A 17,554-nucleotide genomic window follows, 5' to 3' on the forward strand; every position below is an offset into this window, starting at 1 on the left:
TATTTAAGAAAAAGTTTGATGACCCCTGGTGTAGAGCATTACAGAAGTGGGTCCCTCTCTACTGAAATGCTGGCTAGTGTGGAAATAGTCCAAATGCACACACCTCCCTGTGAGACCAGGAGAGCATAGGGAGTGGTGTACACACTGCTAGCCATTGTTTGTCAAACTCTATTTTAGATTTGCAAAGCTTATGTTAGTGGAGTGTGTGTGCCTCCTTTGCACAACAGAAAGTATGTTTCTGTGTGTGTGCGTGTGTGTGACACCGAGAAAGTGTGTGTATTTTATTAATAGAATTATGAGATAAGATTGGAGATGTTAAGAGGAGTCAAATCAAAGACCCCAGTTTGGAGATTTTATTCTATTCTAAGTGTATTGGGAAGCTAACTGAAGTCTGTGTTGAAGGGAAAGAACTGACTTGATTTTCTTTTTTAAAGAGTCACTCTGGCTGTGGCATGGATAACAGGTTGTAAAGAGGCCAGAGTAGAAACAGGAACCAGTTAGGACAGTGGTCCAGAGGAGACAAGATGACAGGATGAACTAGAGAGAAGTGAGCAGACATGAGACTTATTTTGGAGACAAACTAACAGAAATTGCTTATGAATTAGATGTGAGGAAAGAGAGGAAATATTACACTGAAAGACGTTCCACCAAAAAAAAAATCTTAACTTTAATCCAAGGAGTCAGTTGTTAGATTGTTGAGCAGATGCTTACTCCTAAAATGAAATTTCAAGAACACCAGCAAAACAACCCTGGTCAAAAATACCTAATCATTAATAGTAACAATTATTTTTAATTGACCATAAGAAAGTTTCCTTCCTCTGAATTGGTACTAAATTTATGGACTTATTCTTTTTTATAATCTCAAGGACCTTTACACAAAGCAGAATTTGTCTTTGTGTCCTTGTTTTTATACACTAGCAATCAATGGGCTCATGTGACTCCAACGTAACTTTGAAAACACACTACAAAGGCCAAGATATGCTGCAAAAAAAGCTAAATGCCTAATGTCCTTGATCATGAGTGAAACTGGGACGGACTTTAAAAAAATGTTGGACTCTTCTGCTGTCTGCTTTCAACTCCCCTTTATGAAAAATAAATATGTGGTCTCAGAAATTTACTGGGCCCTTAGACAAATGACTTTAAAAGCAGAAAAGAAAAAGACTTACAGGAAATGGAAATTCCTAACGCAGGTACCAGAACCTAGCCTACTTTTCCCCCACCAACAGCGGAGTCCACTAAATAGGTTCAAGTTAATGTGTACATTAAAATGGAGTCTGGCAGATCTGTGGAGATTTTATCGGCCCCCAGCATCCCTCATGCCATAAGAATCAGGGGACCCTGAGTTTAAAATGACCTTAGAAAAGGATTTAGAAGAACATGTATTGTGTTCTAATTAGTCCCCCAGTCTCCTTCCCACAACCACCAGAATTGTATTCCTCCTCCAACCCAACACTCTAAGCACCCACATCTATACTTGAGAAGGGGTGTCAGCTTGCTGCTGCCACCTTTTTCTCTCAGTCCTACAGGTTTCTCAGAACATGAATATTCCTGGTAAGAAATTCTTAGACTCCCTGGGTCCCTGTGTCAAATTTAAAAAAGCAAAATATGGATTTAACAGAGAAGAAGGGGTGGAGAACACAGATTTTCTTTATGCTGTTCTTTTTGTATTTTTTTAGAGAGGGTTCTAATTGATGCCAAGGCTTGAATGCATATTTGTTTAAACAAAGGTATTCTAACTCATTTAGAACAAAAGAAAGGCATCATGCAGCTATTCAATCTTTAAAAGCCACTCTTGCCTTGAGATGCTCCCAAGTAGTTATTGGGGGATGGAGCAAAGATTTAGCTCTCCATCCCCTACAGATCCGCTGCTATTTAGAATTCTACATTACCAATAGTGCCCATAGTTGGTATTGTTGGAATAGAATTATATCTATAACTGTAGACTAGGCAAATCCATATCTCTTTTCCAGGTAAGCACAGATCTGTTTCAACATGATCTATTAATGATTCTTTCACCATGGTCTACTGTGGATGGCTAGGATTGCTATTTTAACACAACAGAAACTAGGGCTAATTTCCTCAGTTGATTTGACTGTTTTACACAGGAAATTGGTATACAATATTATTAAGCAGATAAGTTAATCATTTAGTTTGAAATAAGGCCAGTTTCAAAAGTCATATAAAAGAAGGATTCAAAAAGTTCTATGAGTTCTTCTTATACAGCTACATAGTTTGACCCAGTTTCTGCCACAACTGCTTTGATGTCACTGCTTCTGAAAATGGAAAAAATTCCATTTTTGTGAGAATGGATAGATAGGTACATAGATAGATGATAAACAGATAGACACTCTATTAAGTGTAAAGTCTAATATAAAATCATACATCTCTACAACACTCTTCTTCAAGATCTCATCAGTTTGGACCAAAAGTTTTCTTGAGCCCACAGTGAAAATGTGAAAGAAACAACTCAGGTTAATATTTCAGTTTTAAAGAAAAAAAAGTAGCTTTTTATATATGTCTTTATTTTCTTTCCCAAGATGGTTTGAATGTAAATCTGAGTCCCCATCTGTCTAGACACATTCATTTAATATTTGCTGTCTTTTCACAGCTCACAGACCCATGAAAATCTTCAACACCCCCAACAACTCTAACACCATCACTGGCTTCATCCTCCTGGGCTTCCCTTGCCCCAGGGAGGGGCAGATCCTCCTCTTTGTGCTCTTCTTCACTGTCTACCTCCTGACCCTCATGGGCAATGGTTCCATCATCTGTGCTGTGCGCTGGGATCAGAGACTCCACACTCCCATGTACATCCTGCTCACCAACTTCTCCTTCTTGGAGATCTGCTATGTCACCTCCACTGTCCCCAACATGTTGGCCAACTTTCTCTCTGACACCAAGGTTATCTCTTTCTCTGGATGCTTTCTCCAGTTCTACTTTTTCTTCTCCTTGGGCTGTACAGAATGCTTTTTCCTGGCTATTATGGCATTTGATCGATACCTTGCCATCTGCCAGCCTCTCCATTACCCCACTCTTATGACTGGACGTCTCTGCACCAATCTTGTGGTCAGCTGCTGGGTACTTGGTTTCCTCTGGCTCTTGATTCCCATTGTCATCGTCTCCCAGATGTCCTTCTGTGGATCCAGGATTATTGACCACTTCCTATGTGACCCAGGTCCTCTTCTAGCACTCACTTGCAAAAAAGCTCCTGTGGTACAGCTTGTCTTCTCCACTTTAAGTGCTGTTCCCATCATCATTCTCTTTCTCTACATCATGGGGTCCTATGCTCTAGTCCTAAGAGCTGTATTGAAAGTCCCTGCAGCAGCTGGGAGAAGAAAGGCTTTCTCCACCTGTGGGTCTCATCTGGCTGTGGTTTCGCTGTTCTATGGCTCAGTACTGGTCATGTATGGGAGCTCAATAACTGAGCATAAAGCTGGAACACAGAAGATGGTGACTCTGTTTTATTCTGTCATGACCCCACTCCTTAACCCTGTGATATACAGTCTTAGGAACAAAGATATGAAAAAGGCCCTGTGGAAATTTCTGAGAATATAAAACACATTCATCAAAAAGGTTCTTGGGCAATTATAGCCCAAAAGTGCATTTAACTTACTTAAAAACATTTACAAAAATTGTATTTAACTTATTTTCAGGTTAAAAAATTGTTTTATTCAGATAATTGTTCATCCTAGTATTGACAAAACCTCAGTCACCTGTTAGGGTGTGTCTGCTCTTTATTTGTTCTCTTGGTTCTTAATCATTTGTCCTGTTTTTTACCATGACTCTATTTTTTAATTGAAAGCTGAACACTATATTTAAAAAATTGTAAAGATAATAGGTGTACTAACCTAACAAAAGTTAAGTTTTCTTCTAGCAATAAACAGAATAGAGGCAGATCACTTTCATCTCATGTAAAGACTATTTTTAGGTGTGTAAGAATAGTCTACACCAGTTTTGCTCTTATTTCTGGAATGTGACCCTTCCTCCAGGAACATGGCCTTTCTGAGATCTCAACTGCAAGCCTGGACTGTTTCAGGACCCCTCTAACTTAATGGGCCTGACTGCCTATTTCTGTACTCCTTGAGCCCTGTGAGTCCTGAAACCTCTGCTCAGCTCCTCAGACCCCCAGTTTCTGCTTTCTGCTGAATTTCTCAAAATCTCATCTTGCACATGAACGGCTTAGAAATCCAAAAATGCCTTGAAGGGATATTGATCATATTTTGAGCCTCACTTCTCTGTGTTCCTCCTCTCTTCAAGATGTTGTTCTCAAACCACAGCTGCTTTGGCAGCAACAAACACCGAATCCTTGATATCCTCAGTTTAGTGAAACTACTGCTTTCTGCTGAGACTTTATTCTGCCATTCGCTTTCTTCCCCACATGACTCCATATCCGCATACTCCCCCAACCAGTGAATTGTCAAATGTTCTCAGGCATAAACACCCAAGAAATGTGGACCTCATCTCCTTGACCCTCCCTTGTTGGAATTGTAGCCCCTGAAGTCTTGCCTGTGTTGATTGTTCTCCAGTGCCTTCAAATGGTTGCTTTAGGTATTTTGTCCAGATTTTATAGTTATTTTTGATGGAAGGGTTAGTTTAATGCAAGCTGCTTGGTCATGACTATACCAGAAATTCTTTTCTATTATGTCTAAATTCCATACTCTCACATCTTCCCTCACTTTCAGTAGATGATCTTGTAGCATAACCATGGAAAAACCCACCAATCAGAGGCAAGTGGGTATAGGGACTGATATAAAAACAAGTCTGGTGTGTAGACCTGCTTTTCTTTTCCTTGCAAAGTGTGCTATATTACCAAGGATTCCACCCTTGCAAGATAATTGCGGGGTTTGGGGGGAGGTACAGGGAGAGTGGTTGGTTACAGTAAAATAAGAGGTAAAACCAGGACCACAGAGAACAGATTTAGGCCATATTTTTTTTTAAGGGGAGGCAATCAGCAATTGTAGATCAGTAAAAATATTTACTCGGGATTTGTATTAGTGACTCAAGCTAGTACTATCTCCTTGAACTTCTTCCTAGGCCCTGAATGAAAGGCCATTCTATTATTGAAGTGTCTTTAACAATTCAACCATCTGATTCTGCAGATGAAGAAAATGAAAATTGAGAATTGGAGTGATTTCCTTAGGATAGTAACTTTAATGATAAAAAAAAAAAAAATTCCTTCCCACCACCATTTTCACTAACCCAAGTTACTTTTTCTTTACTAACTAATCCTATATTTCTATCTTTAGGACTCCTCAATTATTTGCTCTTCAAAAATTTAGGGCTTTTCAATTATTTGCCAGTTAAACAATGTTTGTTTCCTGAATTACATAAAGCTGCGAAAACAGTAAGAGAATAGAACGTCCCAACAGGAAAAAAAGCAAAAAAAGTATAAGCAAATAACATACAGAAAAGAACGCTAATTCACTCATGAAAAGAAAAAGACCAAATAAGCCTATAATGGTGTTACAAAGGAGACCACAGACCCAAAATGGAGTCATTCCTGTTAGGCCCTGCAGCAGCAAACCAACACTTAATAACCAACTTAGTTATAGTTTCAACCTCCCTCAGAAATATGACCTTTAATCAGCAGTCCTGAAATATCCCGGTCAGCAACAACTAGGAAATTTACTCATAGACCTCTTCTGTTCCCCTTAGGAGGGCAACCTTGCCCAAAACAATGCATTCCTTGATAATAATTTCCTTTTTTCTGCTCCCTTCTGCCTTTAAAACCCTTTCCTTTTCTGTACTTCAATGGAGCACCTTTCTCTTTGCTAGATGGGATGCTGCCTGATTCATGAATCACTCAATAAAGTCAATTTGATCTTTTAAATTACTTACTTGAATTTTTGTTAACAATGGTATTTAATTTTTAACCCATTGGAGTGACAAAGATCAAACAATTTCATAACACACTGTATGGCTGAGGATGGTCAAAGCATGAGGGTTCTCTCACGCTTAGCTGGTGGGAGTATATGTTTCACAAACTCTATATAGGACAATTAGACAACTTCTATCAAAATTTAGAAGGCATATGCTCTGTGACCCAGCAACTCAACTTCTAAGGTACTTAGCCTATAGATATTCTCATACACGTGGAAAATCATGAAAGTACAAGAATATTCATTGTAGCATTGTTGTAATAGCAGAATGTTAAGAAAAATGTCAGTTCCCATTAATAGAAGACTAGTTAAATAAGCAATGGTTCAGTCATACAATGAAATTCTGTCTTCAATTTTATTAAATATGAAATAGTCTATATGTAATGTTATGTAATATCTCCAAAATATACATTTTCTAGGAGAATTTGGTGCCTGAGGAACAAGGAAGCAAGGAGATTTATTTTCTTCATACTGTCTTTTGAACTTTTTAAATTCTTTGCCAGGTACCTGTTATTATTAGTTGTTTTAAACATAGAATAACTTTCTAGAGGAATTTTCTAATAATTAGATCTAGAAAATCATTTTCTCCTCCACAGTTATGGGGTTCCTTAGAGCCTATTCATTTATAGAAAATTTGAAGCAGGGTCCTATGAACCCCTTAAGGTTATTTCATTCAGATTTTTTTGGTACCTCATAGAAAATATGAGAAATGTCTTTCTCCTCTTAGGACTTGAACAAATATACTGTGGCAAACTGTAACTAATTTATCACATTTATATTAGACATCCTCTCCCTCATTGTTCAACTATATATTTTTATCGTTGTTGAGTACCTACAACACCAGACATTGAGGCAGGAAATAAATTTGATACAAAAGTACGTAAAATCTATTTTCTTCCCTCATATGGCTCACAGTCTCAGGGTAGAGATGCAATAAAATTGCAAGGGTTTTCTTTTTAAATGGTACAAGACAAGTGCAATGAGAGGAGAAAGACTAAATACTATGGAAGGTCATAAGAAGCAGCATGTGTGTAAGCATGGATTTGTGTCATGTGAAAGGATTAGAGCACAGCTAGTTATAGGACAGCCAGCTCTCGTGTTCTGGTGGTTGATTCAGCACTCTCACCTCCATGTCCTATAACTCCATGAGACTGTGAGCCATATGAGGGAAGAAAATAGATTTTACGTACTTTTGTATCAAATTTATTTCCTGCCTCAACAATAAAAATATATAGTTGAACAATGAGGGAGAGGAAACTGATTTTCTAGATCTAATTATTAGAAAATTCCTCTAGAAAGTTATTCTATGTTTAAAACAACTAATAATAACAGGTACCTGGCAAAGAATTTAAATTACTAATGTAATGTAAATTCCAATTACTAATGCAATGAAACTAAAAATCAACAGCAGAAGGAAAGTGGGAAATCCACAACTAAGTAGAAATAAATAACACACACTTATACAACCAATGGCTCAAAGTAAAAATCACAAGGGAAATTATAAAAGATCTTGAAACAAAAGAAAATGAAAATACAACATACCAAAACTTATGGGATACAGAGAAAGCAATGCTAAAAGGAAAACTGTGAACTGTAAAGCCGTACATTAAAAAAGAAGAAAGATCTCAAATCAAAAGCCTAACCCTATACCTTAAAAACCTAGAAAAAGAAGACAAACTAAACTCAAAACTGGCAAAAGGAAGACTATAACAAGGATTAGAGCAGGGATAAATACAATAGAGATAGAAAATCAACAGAGAAAATAAATGAAACCAAAAGTTGGGTTTTTTTAAAAAATCAACCAAATTGACAAGCCTTTAGGTAGATTGACTAAGAAAAAATGAGAGAAGACTCAAATTTAAAAATCAGAAAGTGGGGACATTACAGCTTATTTTTTAGAAATAAAAATGAATATAAAAGTGTACAATGAACAATTATCCATTAAAAACTGGATAACCTAGATTAAATGGACAAATTCCTGGAAGTACACAATCTACCAAGATGAATCATGAAGAAATACAAAATCTGAATAGACCTATAACCAGTAAGGAGATTAAATAAATAATCAAAAACTCCTAACAAAGAAAAGCCCATGTCCCAATGGCTTCATCGTGGATTCTATCAAACATTTTAAAAAATAATTAACACAATCATCAAACTCTTCAAAAACAATTGAAGAGGAGGGAACATTTCCTACCTCATTCTATGAGGCCAGCATTACTCTGACATCAAAGCCAGACAAAGAAACTATAAGAAAAGAAAACTACAGACCAAAATTTCTTAGGAATATAGATGCAAAAATTCTCAAAAACATACCAGCAAACCAAATTCGACAACATATTAAGAGGATTATACACTATGACCAAGTGAAATTTATACCTGCAAGGTTCACTATATGAAAAACAATCAATATAATATACCACGTTGACAGAATACAAGAAAAACCATATGATCATCTCAAATGATGCCTAAAAGGCATTTGACAAAATTCAACACCATTTCATAACAGAAACACTCAACAAACAAGGAACAGAAGAAAACTACCTGACATAATAAAGGTCTTATATGAAAAACCCACAGTGAACATCGTACTCAATAGTTAAAAAAAAAAAAACCTGAAAGCTTTTCCTCTGAGATCAGGAACAAGACAAGGGCGCCCAGTTTCACCACTTTTATTCAACATAGTATTGAAGTCCTAGCTAGAGAAATTAGTCAAGAAAGGCATAGAATGGTATCCAAATTGGAAAGGAAGGAGTAAAATATTCTCTGTTCACAGATGACATGATCTTATATGTAGAAAATCCTAAAGATTACACACGCACCCACACAAAACTGTTAGAACTTATAAACAAATTCAGCAAAGTTACAGGATACAAATTAACAAACAAAAATTAATTGTATTTTTATACACTTACAATGAACAACCCAAAACGGAATTAAGAAAGCAGTTTCATTTATAATAGCATCCAAAAGAAGAAAATACTTAGTAATAAACTTAACAAAGGAGGCAAAAGACTTGAACACCGAAAACTACAAAATGTTGCTGAAAAAAATTAAACACACAAATAAATGGAAAGACATCCCATGTTCATGGATTGCAAGATTTAATATTGTTAAGATGTCAATACTACCCAATGTGATTTACAGATTCAATGCAATCTCTATCAAACCCCAATTATGTTTTTTGCATAAATAGAAAAATCCATCCTAAAATTTATGTGGAATCTGAAGGGACCCCAAAAGCCAAAACAATTTTGAAAAAGAAGAACAAAGTTGGAGATCTCACACTTTTTGATTTCAGAACTCACTACAAAGCCGCAATAACCAAAACAATGTGGTACTGGAATACAGACAGACATGTAGACCAATGGAATAGTATAGAGAACCCAAACATAAATTCTCACATATATTGTAAAATAATTTTTGACAAGAGTGCCAACACCATTCAGTGGGAAAAGGACAGTCTTTAAAACAAATGGTGCTGAGAAAGCCAGACATCCACATGCAAAAAATGGGATTTGACCCTTGTCTTATACCACATTCAAAAATTATTTCAAAATGAATCAAAGACTTAAACGTAAGACCTAAAACTCTTAGAATAAACACAAGCTTCATGCCATTAGATTCAGCAATGATTTCTTGAATATGACACAAAAACCACAGGCAACCAAAGAAAAAATAGATACATTGGACCACCTCAGAATTAAAAATTTCTGTGCATCGAAGGATACTATCAACAGAATGAAGTGGCAACCCATGGAATTGGAGAAAATATTTGCAAATCAAGTATCTGAAAAGGAATTAATATCCAGAATATACAAAGAACTCCTATAACTCAACAACAAGAAAAACAATTTAAAAATAGGCAAAGGACTTGAATAAGGCAAAGGACTTCTTCAAAAAAGATATACAAATGGCCAATAAGCACAAGAAAAGATGCTCAACATCACTAATTATTAGGGAAATGCAAATCAAAGCTACAATGAGATATGATTTCACACCCATTAGACTGGATATTAAAAAGAAAAAAAAAAACCAGACGGTAAAAAGTAGAGAGGATGTGGAGAGAATGGAGCACTTACGCATTACCAGTAGATATGTTAGTGGTACAGCCACTATGGAAAATGGTATGGCAGTTCCTCAAAAACATTAAGCATAGAATTACCATATGATCCAGCAATTCTACTTCTGAGTGTATACCCAAATGAACTGAATGCAGGAAATCAAACAGAATTTTGTACATCCGTGTTCATAGCAGCATTATCCACGATAGATAAAAGGTGGAAGTGACACAAGTGTCCCTCAACAGATGAATGAATAAACGGAATGCTGTATACACAAACAATGGAATAGTATTCATCCTTAAAAAAGAAGAAAAGGGGTCAGACCTGTGACCTAGGGGTTAAGTTCGGCATGCTCCACTTTGGCGGCACTGGTTTGCAGGTTCAGATCCTGGGTGAGGACCTATACCACTCGTCAGCTGCCATGCTGTGGTGGCGACCCACATACAAAACAGAGGAAGACTGGCACAGATGTTAGCTCAGGGCAAATCTTCCTCACCAAAAAAAAAAGGAAGGAAATTCTGACACATGCTACAACATGGATGAACCTTGAAGACATTATGCTAAGTATAATGTCAGTCACAAAAGGCCAAATTTTATGTGATTCAACCTATATAAGGTACTTTGAGGAGAAAAATTGTTTTCACAGGTGTACAGCTGCCCCAAATTTGTCAAGTTGTATACCTTTAATATATACAGCTTTTGCATGTGAATCATACCTCGAAAAAAGTAGTTAAAAAAAAAGGCAATTTTAGAGCAAATCCTTTCAGTGGCTCAGAGAAAAATTCAATAAAAAAACTGAGTTTGCCAATGGGAAGTTCTGAGGATGTTCATAATAAAATTTTAATGTAAACACAGCCTCAAATGATTAAGGATGAAAATTCTCAGCAAGTTTCAATATGTGAATGTTTCCAGAACTACAAGAAACTCCTCTAAGAAGGCTAAGAAGGTGGCCTGTAGAGGAAAAGGGAAGAAGGACAAAAGGAAGAGAAGAAGGAAGAAAGTAAGGAGGGAGGAAAGGGAGAGAGAGAAAATAGAGAGAGGGGAAGAAAGAGAGAAAGAGGGAGAGGGAGAGAGGGAGGGAGGGAGAAAAAAGGATGGAGGAAAGGACAAGGGAAGATGATGTACTCAAACCAACAATAATGAGATTTAAACTAGAAAATGATGATAGGGAACCTGATACCACAAGGGAATATGAAAAATAGGTGGTATCATTCTGTAGTTATTGATAGTCTTGAACTAACCAGTGATGTAGACATTCTAGGAAGAGAGTCTGTAACAAACCTACTTGAAAGATCACCAGAGATCAACTAGGCTGCAGAATGAGGTAGTGTCTCCTGCACATTCTCTACAAGAAAATGGCTTTATACCTGAGACATCTCTGCCACTGAGTAGTAGTAGAAAATGTGAATAGTAGAGCAATCTTTGTGATTCTAAGAAAGTGTTAGCAGCATTCTGCTCCCTAGTGGAGAGTATCAACAAGCTGTGTCCTCAGAAGGTATATTATCTTCTAAAACTTCTTCTCTACTTATAAAAAACCTGTTGCTGGTAACCAATTAAGAGAAATAATCAGTGATGTATCAGATGAATCCCTTATTACTTTACTTGGAAAATCCGCATGCATGCTCCATCTTCCACAGTGAAAAGTCCTGGTTGCCGATGGACGATGTCTCAATGTCACAGTCTTACAGCTGTGAAAGAAATTATACAGGATGTATTTTTCCACATTGCTTCTATTAAGTCTAGGAGGTTGAAACGTAAGATGATTTTGGAACGAACTGAATGTAAAACAATTCCCTTCGAGCATTTAGAGTATATAGGATGACATCACAAGAGGACTATGCTTCCTCTGAACCATAGAAAGAGATGACTTGAGATCTGAATTCCCACCTCAGTGATGTCAGGGGTCTCTCCTTATACTTAGGAATGGTGCAACTACAGAACACCAGTATTTGTGTTCTCAACTTCCATTTTATTTAGCTTTCCCTTTTGCCACATTAAAATGGCTTTGTTCATCTTTACCTATCCACACTGCTATTTTAACATTCTGCAGCTCATATTTTTTAATTAGGATTTAAATGCTTAAACAATGTCACTTGTTATCAGTGTTAGAGTTACCAGAAACTTAAATCAAACATCCCTTTGGAATAAATGCATAGATTTCTGTGTAATTATGCTTGTTAAGCATAAGAGGAGAAGAAATGGACGATACATTTGTGAACATTTGGGTCATCAGACAACACGGATGTGAAAGAGCACTACACAGGATCCTACAGACTTATTGGAAACTCGGGAATAACTTATTTCTTTGAGACTAAAAAGCACATTTTTCACCTTTTAATATCTCTGAAAATTAGACCAATATCTATAATTGATGATGTGTCATATTTCATTGGCAGAAAGACTTTACTTTCTTAGGCATGTATAAAATAGTGCTATGTCATACAACTGATTGTTTTTTAGATTTGATGACATATGATGCTTCATAAGAGAAGTACTGCCAGTGTCTTTATTACTTTGTGAGGTTTTTCCTACAAGAATATTAGGATGAGAAGGTAATATGTGTGAAATTATAGCACTTGATATTTAAACTCTAAAATAAATTTCCTAATTTTACTCTTAAAAAGGTATGTTTAATCTTCAAAGATTGTTTTTAATAATCATCTCTTACATATCTTAACTTTTCTAAGATTGTATAGTTGGTTAAGCTATAAAATCTCCACAAATTGTTTCAGTAATGAATCCAAACGTTTAATGCCTGTCTTCTCTTTTCTTCTTCAAAATTTCTTGGGTATATATGAGTCCTTTATCTCTGTGGGATGAAGCCCACAGAAGTTGAAGTTCTTCTATTCTCTCTTAAATAAACAGCAATAGTTCTGTGATCCACTTGGTGTTAAAGAATGCTAAAACCATGAATAATGTATTTTCAATTTTACTGCTCATGAAAACACTTTGGGGAAAAAAAATCTTGAATTATACTTCTCTTAAAGTTCCCATTCTTTAAAATGGCCTTTGGAGTAAATTCATATAATTAGATGCCAGCTAAAGAAACATATCATGAAAGAAGTCATGAAGAGAATTTTCAGATTTCAGGAACGGCTGTTATTCAAGTACTTATACTTGGCACAAGTGGTTTCTTGGTAAATAGAAGTTTTGTGTTTTTTAACCTTTTTTAAAATTTATGTAATTCTTTTTTATTTATTGCGGTAACATTGGTTTATAACATTATACAAATTTCAGGTGTACATCATTATATTTTGATTTCTGTGTAGATTACATCATGTTCACCACCCAAAGACTAATTACAATTCATCAACATACATGTGTGCCTAATCACCCCTTTTGCCCCCCCTCCCTTCCCCTCTAGTACCCACCAATCCGCTCTCTGTCTCTATGTGATTGTGTATTGTTGTTTTTATCTTCTACTTATTAGTGAGATCATGTGGTATTTGACTTTCTCCCTCTGACTTATTTTGCTTAGCGTAATACCCTCAAGGTCCATCCATATTGTCACAAATGGCCAGATTGCATCCCTTTTTATGGCTGAGTAGTATTCCATTGTGTATATATACCACATCTTCTTTATCCATTTATCCCTTGAAGGGCACTTACGTAGTTTCCAAGTCTTGGCTGTGGTGAATAACACCACAATGAACATAGGGGTGCATACATCTTTACATATTTGTGTTTTCGTGTTCTTTGGATAAATACACAGCAGTGGAATAGCTGGATCATCTGGTAGTTCTATTCTTAATTTTTTGAGGAATCTCCTTACTGTTTTCTGTGGTCGCTGCACAGTTTGCATTCTCACCAACAGTGTATGAGAATTCCCTTTTCTCCACGTCCTCTCCAACACTTGTTATTTCTTGTCTTGCTAATTATAGCCATTTTGAGGGGCGTGAAGTGATATCTCAGAGTAGTTTTGATTTGCATTTCCCTAATAATTAGTAATGTTGAACATCATTTCATGTGCTTGTTGGCCATCCGTATATCATCATTGGCCCATGTTTTAATTGGGTAGCTTGTTTGTTGCTGAAATATATGAGTTCTTTCTATATTTTGGATGTTAAACCCTTACAAATACATGTTTTGCAAATATCTTCTCCCAATTTTTAGGTTGTCTTTTCGTTTTGTTGATGGTTTCCTTTGCTGTGCAGAAGCTTTTTAGTTTGATGTAGCCCCTGTGTTTATTTTTTCTGTTGTTTCCCTTGCCTGGTCAGCTATAGTATTTGAAAATATGCTGCTAAGACCAATGTTGAAGAGCATACTGCCTATGTTTTCTTCTAGAAGTTTTATCGTTTTGGATCTTACATTAAAGTTTTTCATCCATTTTGAGTTAATTTTTGTACATAATGTAAGATAATGGTCTTCTTTCATTCTTTTGCACGTGGCTGTCCAGTTTTCCCAACATCATTTATTGAAGAGACTTTCTTTTCTCCATTGTATGCTCTTGGCTCCCTTGTCAAAAATTAGCTGTCCATAGATGTGTGGGTTTATCTCTGGGCTTTTGATTCTGTTCCATTGATCTGTGTGTCTGGTTTTGTGCCAGTACCATGCTATTTTGATTAATATAGCTTTGTAGTATATTTTGAAGTCAGAGAGTATGATACCTCCAGCTTTGTTCTTCTCTTTTTCTATTGTTGGGTGTAGCTAAAGGTTTATTAATTTTGTTTATCTTTTCAAAGAACCAACTGTTAGTTTGATGGAATTTTTTCTATTTTTTTTTAGTCTCTATTTCATTTAATTTTGGTGTGATTTTTATTGCTTTCTTCCTTCTACTGATTTGGGGCTTTGTTTGTTCTTATTTTTGCAGTTCCTTTAGGTGCACTGTTAGATTGTTTATTTGAGATTTTTCTTATTTGTTGAGATAGGCCTGTATTGATATAAACTTCCCTCTTAGAATCACTTTTGCTGTATCCCATAAATTTTGGCATGTCATATTTTCATTTTCTTTTTTCTCCAGGTATTTTTTTATTTATTATTTGATTTCTTCATTGGCCCAATCATTGTTCAATAGCATTTTGTTTAATCTCCACATCTTTGTGGCTTTTCTGATTTTCTTCTTGTAGTTCATTTCCAGTTTCATACCATTGTGGTCAAAAAAGACTCTTGGTATTATTTCAATCTTCTTATATTTATTGAGAATTGTTTTGTGACCTAATATGTGATATATCCTGGAGAATGTTCCATGTGTATTCGAAAAGAATTTGTATTTTGCAATATTTGGATAGAATGTTCTGTATATGTCTACTAAGTCCATCTGGTCTAATGTTCACTTAAGGCCAATGTTTCCTTACTGGTCTTCTGTTTGGATGATCCACCCATTAGTGTAAATTGAGTGTTAAAGTCCCTACTATTATCTTGTTACTGTCTATTTCTCTTTTTATGTCTGTTAATAATTGCTTTATATATTAGGTGCTCCTATGTTGGTTGCATAGATATTTACAAGTGTTGTATCCTCTGGTTGGATTGTTCCCTTTATCATTATGTAGTGCCCTTCTTTCTCTCTTGTTACAGTTTTTGTTTTAAAGTCTATTTTGTCAGATATAATTATCGCTGCCCCAGCTTTCTTTTCATTGCCATTTGCATGGATTATCTTTTCCATCACTTCAATTTCAGTTTGTGAGTGTCTTTAGGTCTGAAGTGTGGCTCTTGTATGCAGCATATATATGTCTTGTTTTCTTATTCAATCAGCCACCCTATGTCTTTTGATTGGAGATTTTACTCCATTGATATTTAAAGTAACTATTGATAAGTATGCACTTATTGCCATTTTGTTACATTTTTTTCCGAGTGTTTTAGTAGTTCTTCTCTGTTCCTTTCTTCTTCTCATGCTCTCTTCCCTGGTGGTTTGATGGCTTTCCTTAGTATCATGTTTGGGCTCCTTGCTCTTTTGTGAATTTATTATAGGTTTCTGGTTTGTGATTACCATGAGGTTCATATATAATAACCTATGTATAACAATCTATGTTAAGTTGACAGTCTCTTAAATTTGACCTCTTGCTAAAATCTCTACTACTTTACCCACCTTCTCCCACATTTTATGTTTTTGATATCATATTTATCTTCTTTTTTGTGCAGGTATCCATTACCCTCTTATCACGGAAATAGATAATTTTAGTACTTTTGTCTTTTGACCTTCATGTTAGCTTCATAGTTGGTTGATCTGCTACCTTTATTGCATATTTGCCTTTACCAGTAATTTTATTGTTTTGTTTTGTTTTCATAATTATCTTATTCCTATTCGTAGTCTTTTCTTTTCCACTTAAATAAGTCCCTTTAGTGTTTCTTGTATGGCTGGTTTATTGGTGATAAACTCCTTCAGCTTTTGCTTCTCTGGAAAACTCTTTATCTCTCCTTCCATTCTGAATGATAATATTGCCACATAGAGTATTCTTGGCTGTTGGTTTTTTCCTTTGAGCACTTTAAATATATCGTGCCACTCCCTTCTGGCCTATAATGTTTCTGCTGAGAAGTCAACTGATAGCATTATGGAGTTTCCTTAGTGTATAACTTGTTGCCTTTCTCTTGCAGCTTTTAGGATTCTCTCTTTATCTTTAATTCTTAACATTTTATTTACAATGTGTCTTGGTGTGAGCCTCTTTGGGCTTTTCTTGTTTGGTGCTGTCTGTACTTCCTATACCTGGATGTCTGTTTCCTTCCTCAGGTTAGGAAAGTTTTCAGCTATTATTTCTTCAAATAGATTCTCTGCCCCTTTGTCTCTCTCTTCTCCTTCTGAGACACATATAAAATTGATGTTAGTGCACTTTATGTTGTCCCAGATGTCCCTTAGACTGTCCTTGTTCTTTTTAATTCTTTTTTCTTTTTTCTGTTCAGCTGGGGTCATTTCCTCTAGTCTTTCATCCAGCTCACTGCTCCATTCTTCTGTATAATCTACTCTGCTATTGATACCCTCTAGTGAACTTTTCATTTCCAGTATTGTGTTATTCAGTTCTGAGTAGTTCTTTTTTATATTTTCCAATTCTTTGTTGAAGTTCTCACTGAATTCATCCATTTTTCTCCCAAGATCAGTGAGCATCCTTTTGACTATTACTTTGTACTCTTTATCAGGTAGTTTTTTACCTCTGTTTCATTTAGTTCTTTTACTGAGGATTTGTCCTGTTCACTTGGGACATATTCCTTTGTCTCCTCATTTTGTCTCTTTCTCTGTGATTATATCTGTGTATTAGGTAGATCAGCTACATCTCCTTATCTTGGAAAAGTGACCTTATGTAAGAGATGCCTTATGAAGCACAGCAGTGGGTTTCCCTCTTGTCACCAGTTCCAAAGTTCCAGGAGTGTCTGTTGTGTGGGCTATGCGTGTCCTTCTGTTGTGACAAGGTTGCTCTTGCTGCAAGTGCACAGCGAGGCTAGGCTGTCCAGCTGGTTGTAATGCTCAGCTGTGTGCAGATGCTATGGTCCCTTCAGTCACTTTTTCAGGCTTGGGGAGCCCCAGCACAATTGGCTGCAAGGTCTAATAGAACTTTCCTGCTACAGTTTTTCTGTTAAGTGAGTAGGCCCCCAGCATTGTTCATTGCTAGGCTCAGGGGCTTACAATGGCTGTAAGCCTCTGGCTTGCAAGGCTGTTTCAGTTCTCTCAGTTATCTAGCTGGA

At 36.1% G+C, this 17,554-nt stretch overlaps 1 protein-coding gene across 1 annotated transcript; it reads left to right on the top strand.

Annotated features, from left to right (window-relative positions):
* The first annotated feature begins 2,604 nt into the window (after positions 1 to 2,604).
* Positions 2,605 to 3,555, top strand: LOC101396416 (olfactory receptor 11G2-like). The gene has a single exon (XM_014781026.2). It carries the CDS (start codon positions 2,620 to 2,622, stop codon positions 3,553 to 3,555), a length of 936 nt encoding a protein of 311 aa, XP_014636512.1. The 5' UTR covers positions 2,605 to 2,619.
* Positions 3,556 to 17,554: the final 13,999 nt, after the last annotated feature.

This window comes from Ceratotherium simum, chromosome 3 (assembly GCF_057802395.1).
Source record: "Ceratotherium simum simum isolate JZ-2026a chromosome 3, ASM5780239v1, whole genome shotgun sequence".
NCBI lineage: Eukaryota > Metazoa > Chordata > Mammalia > Perissodactyla > Rhinocerotidae > Ceratotherium > Ceratotherium simum.

Bases quoted from the DNA above. Each gene is read 5' to 3' on its own strand.
- LOC101396416 (XM_014781026.2), top strand. From the start codon at position 2,620: ATGAAAATCTTCAACACCCCCAACAACTCTAACACCATCACTGGCTTC.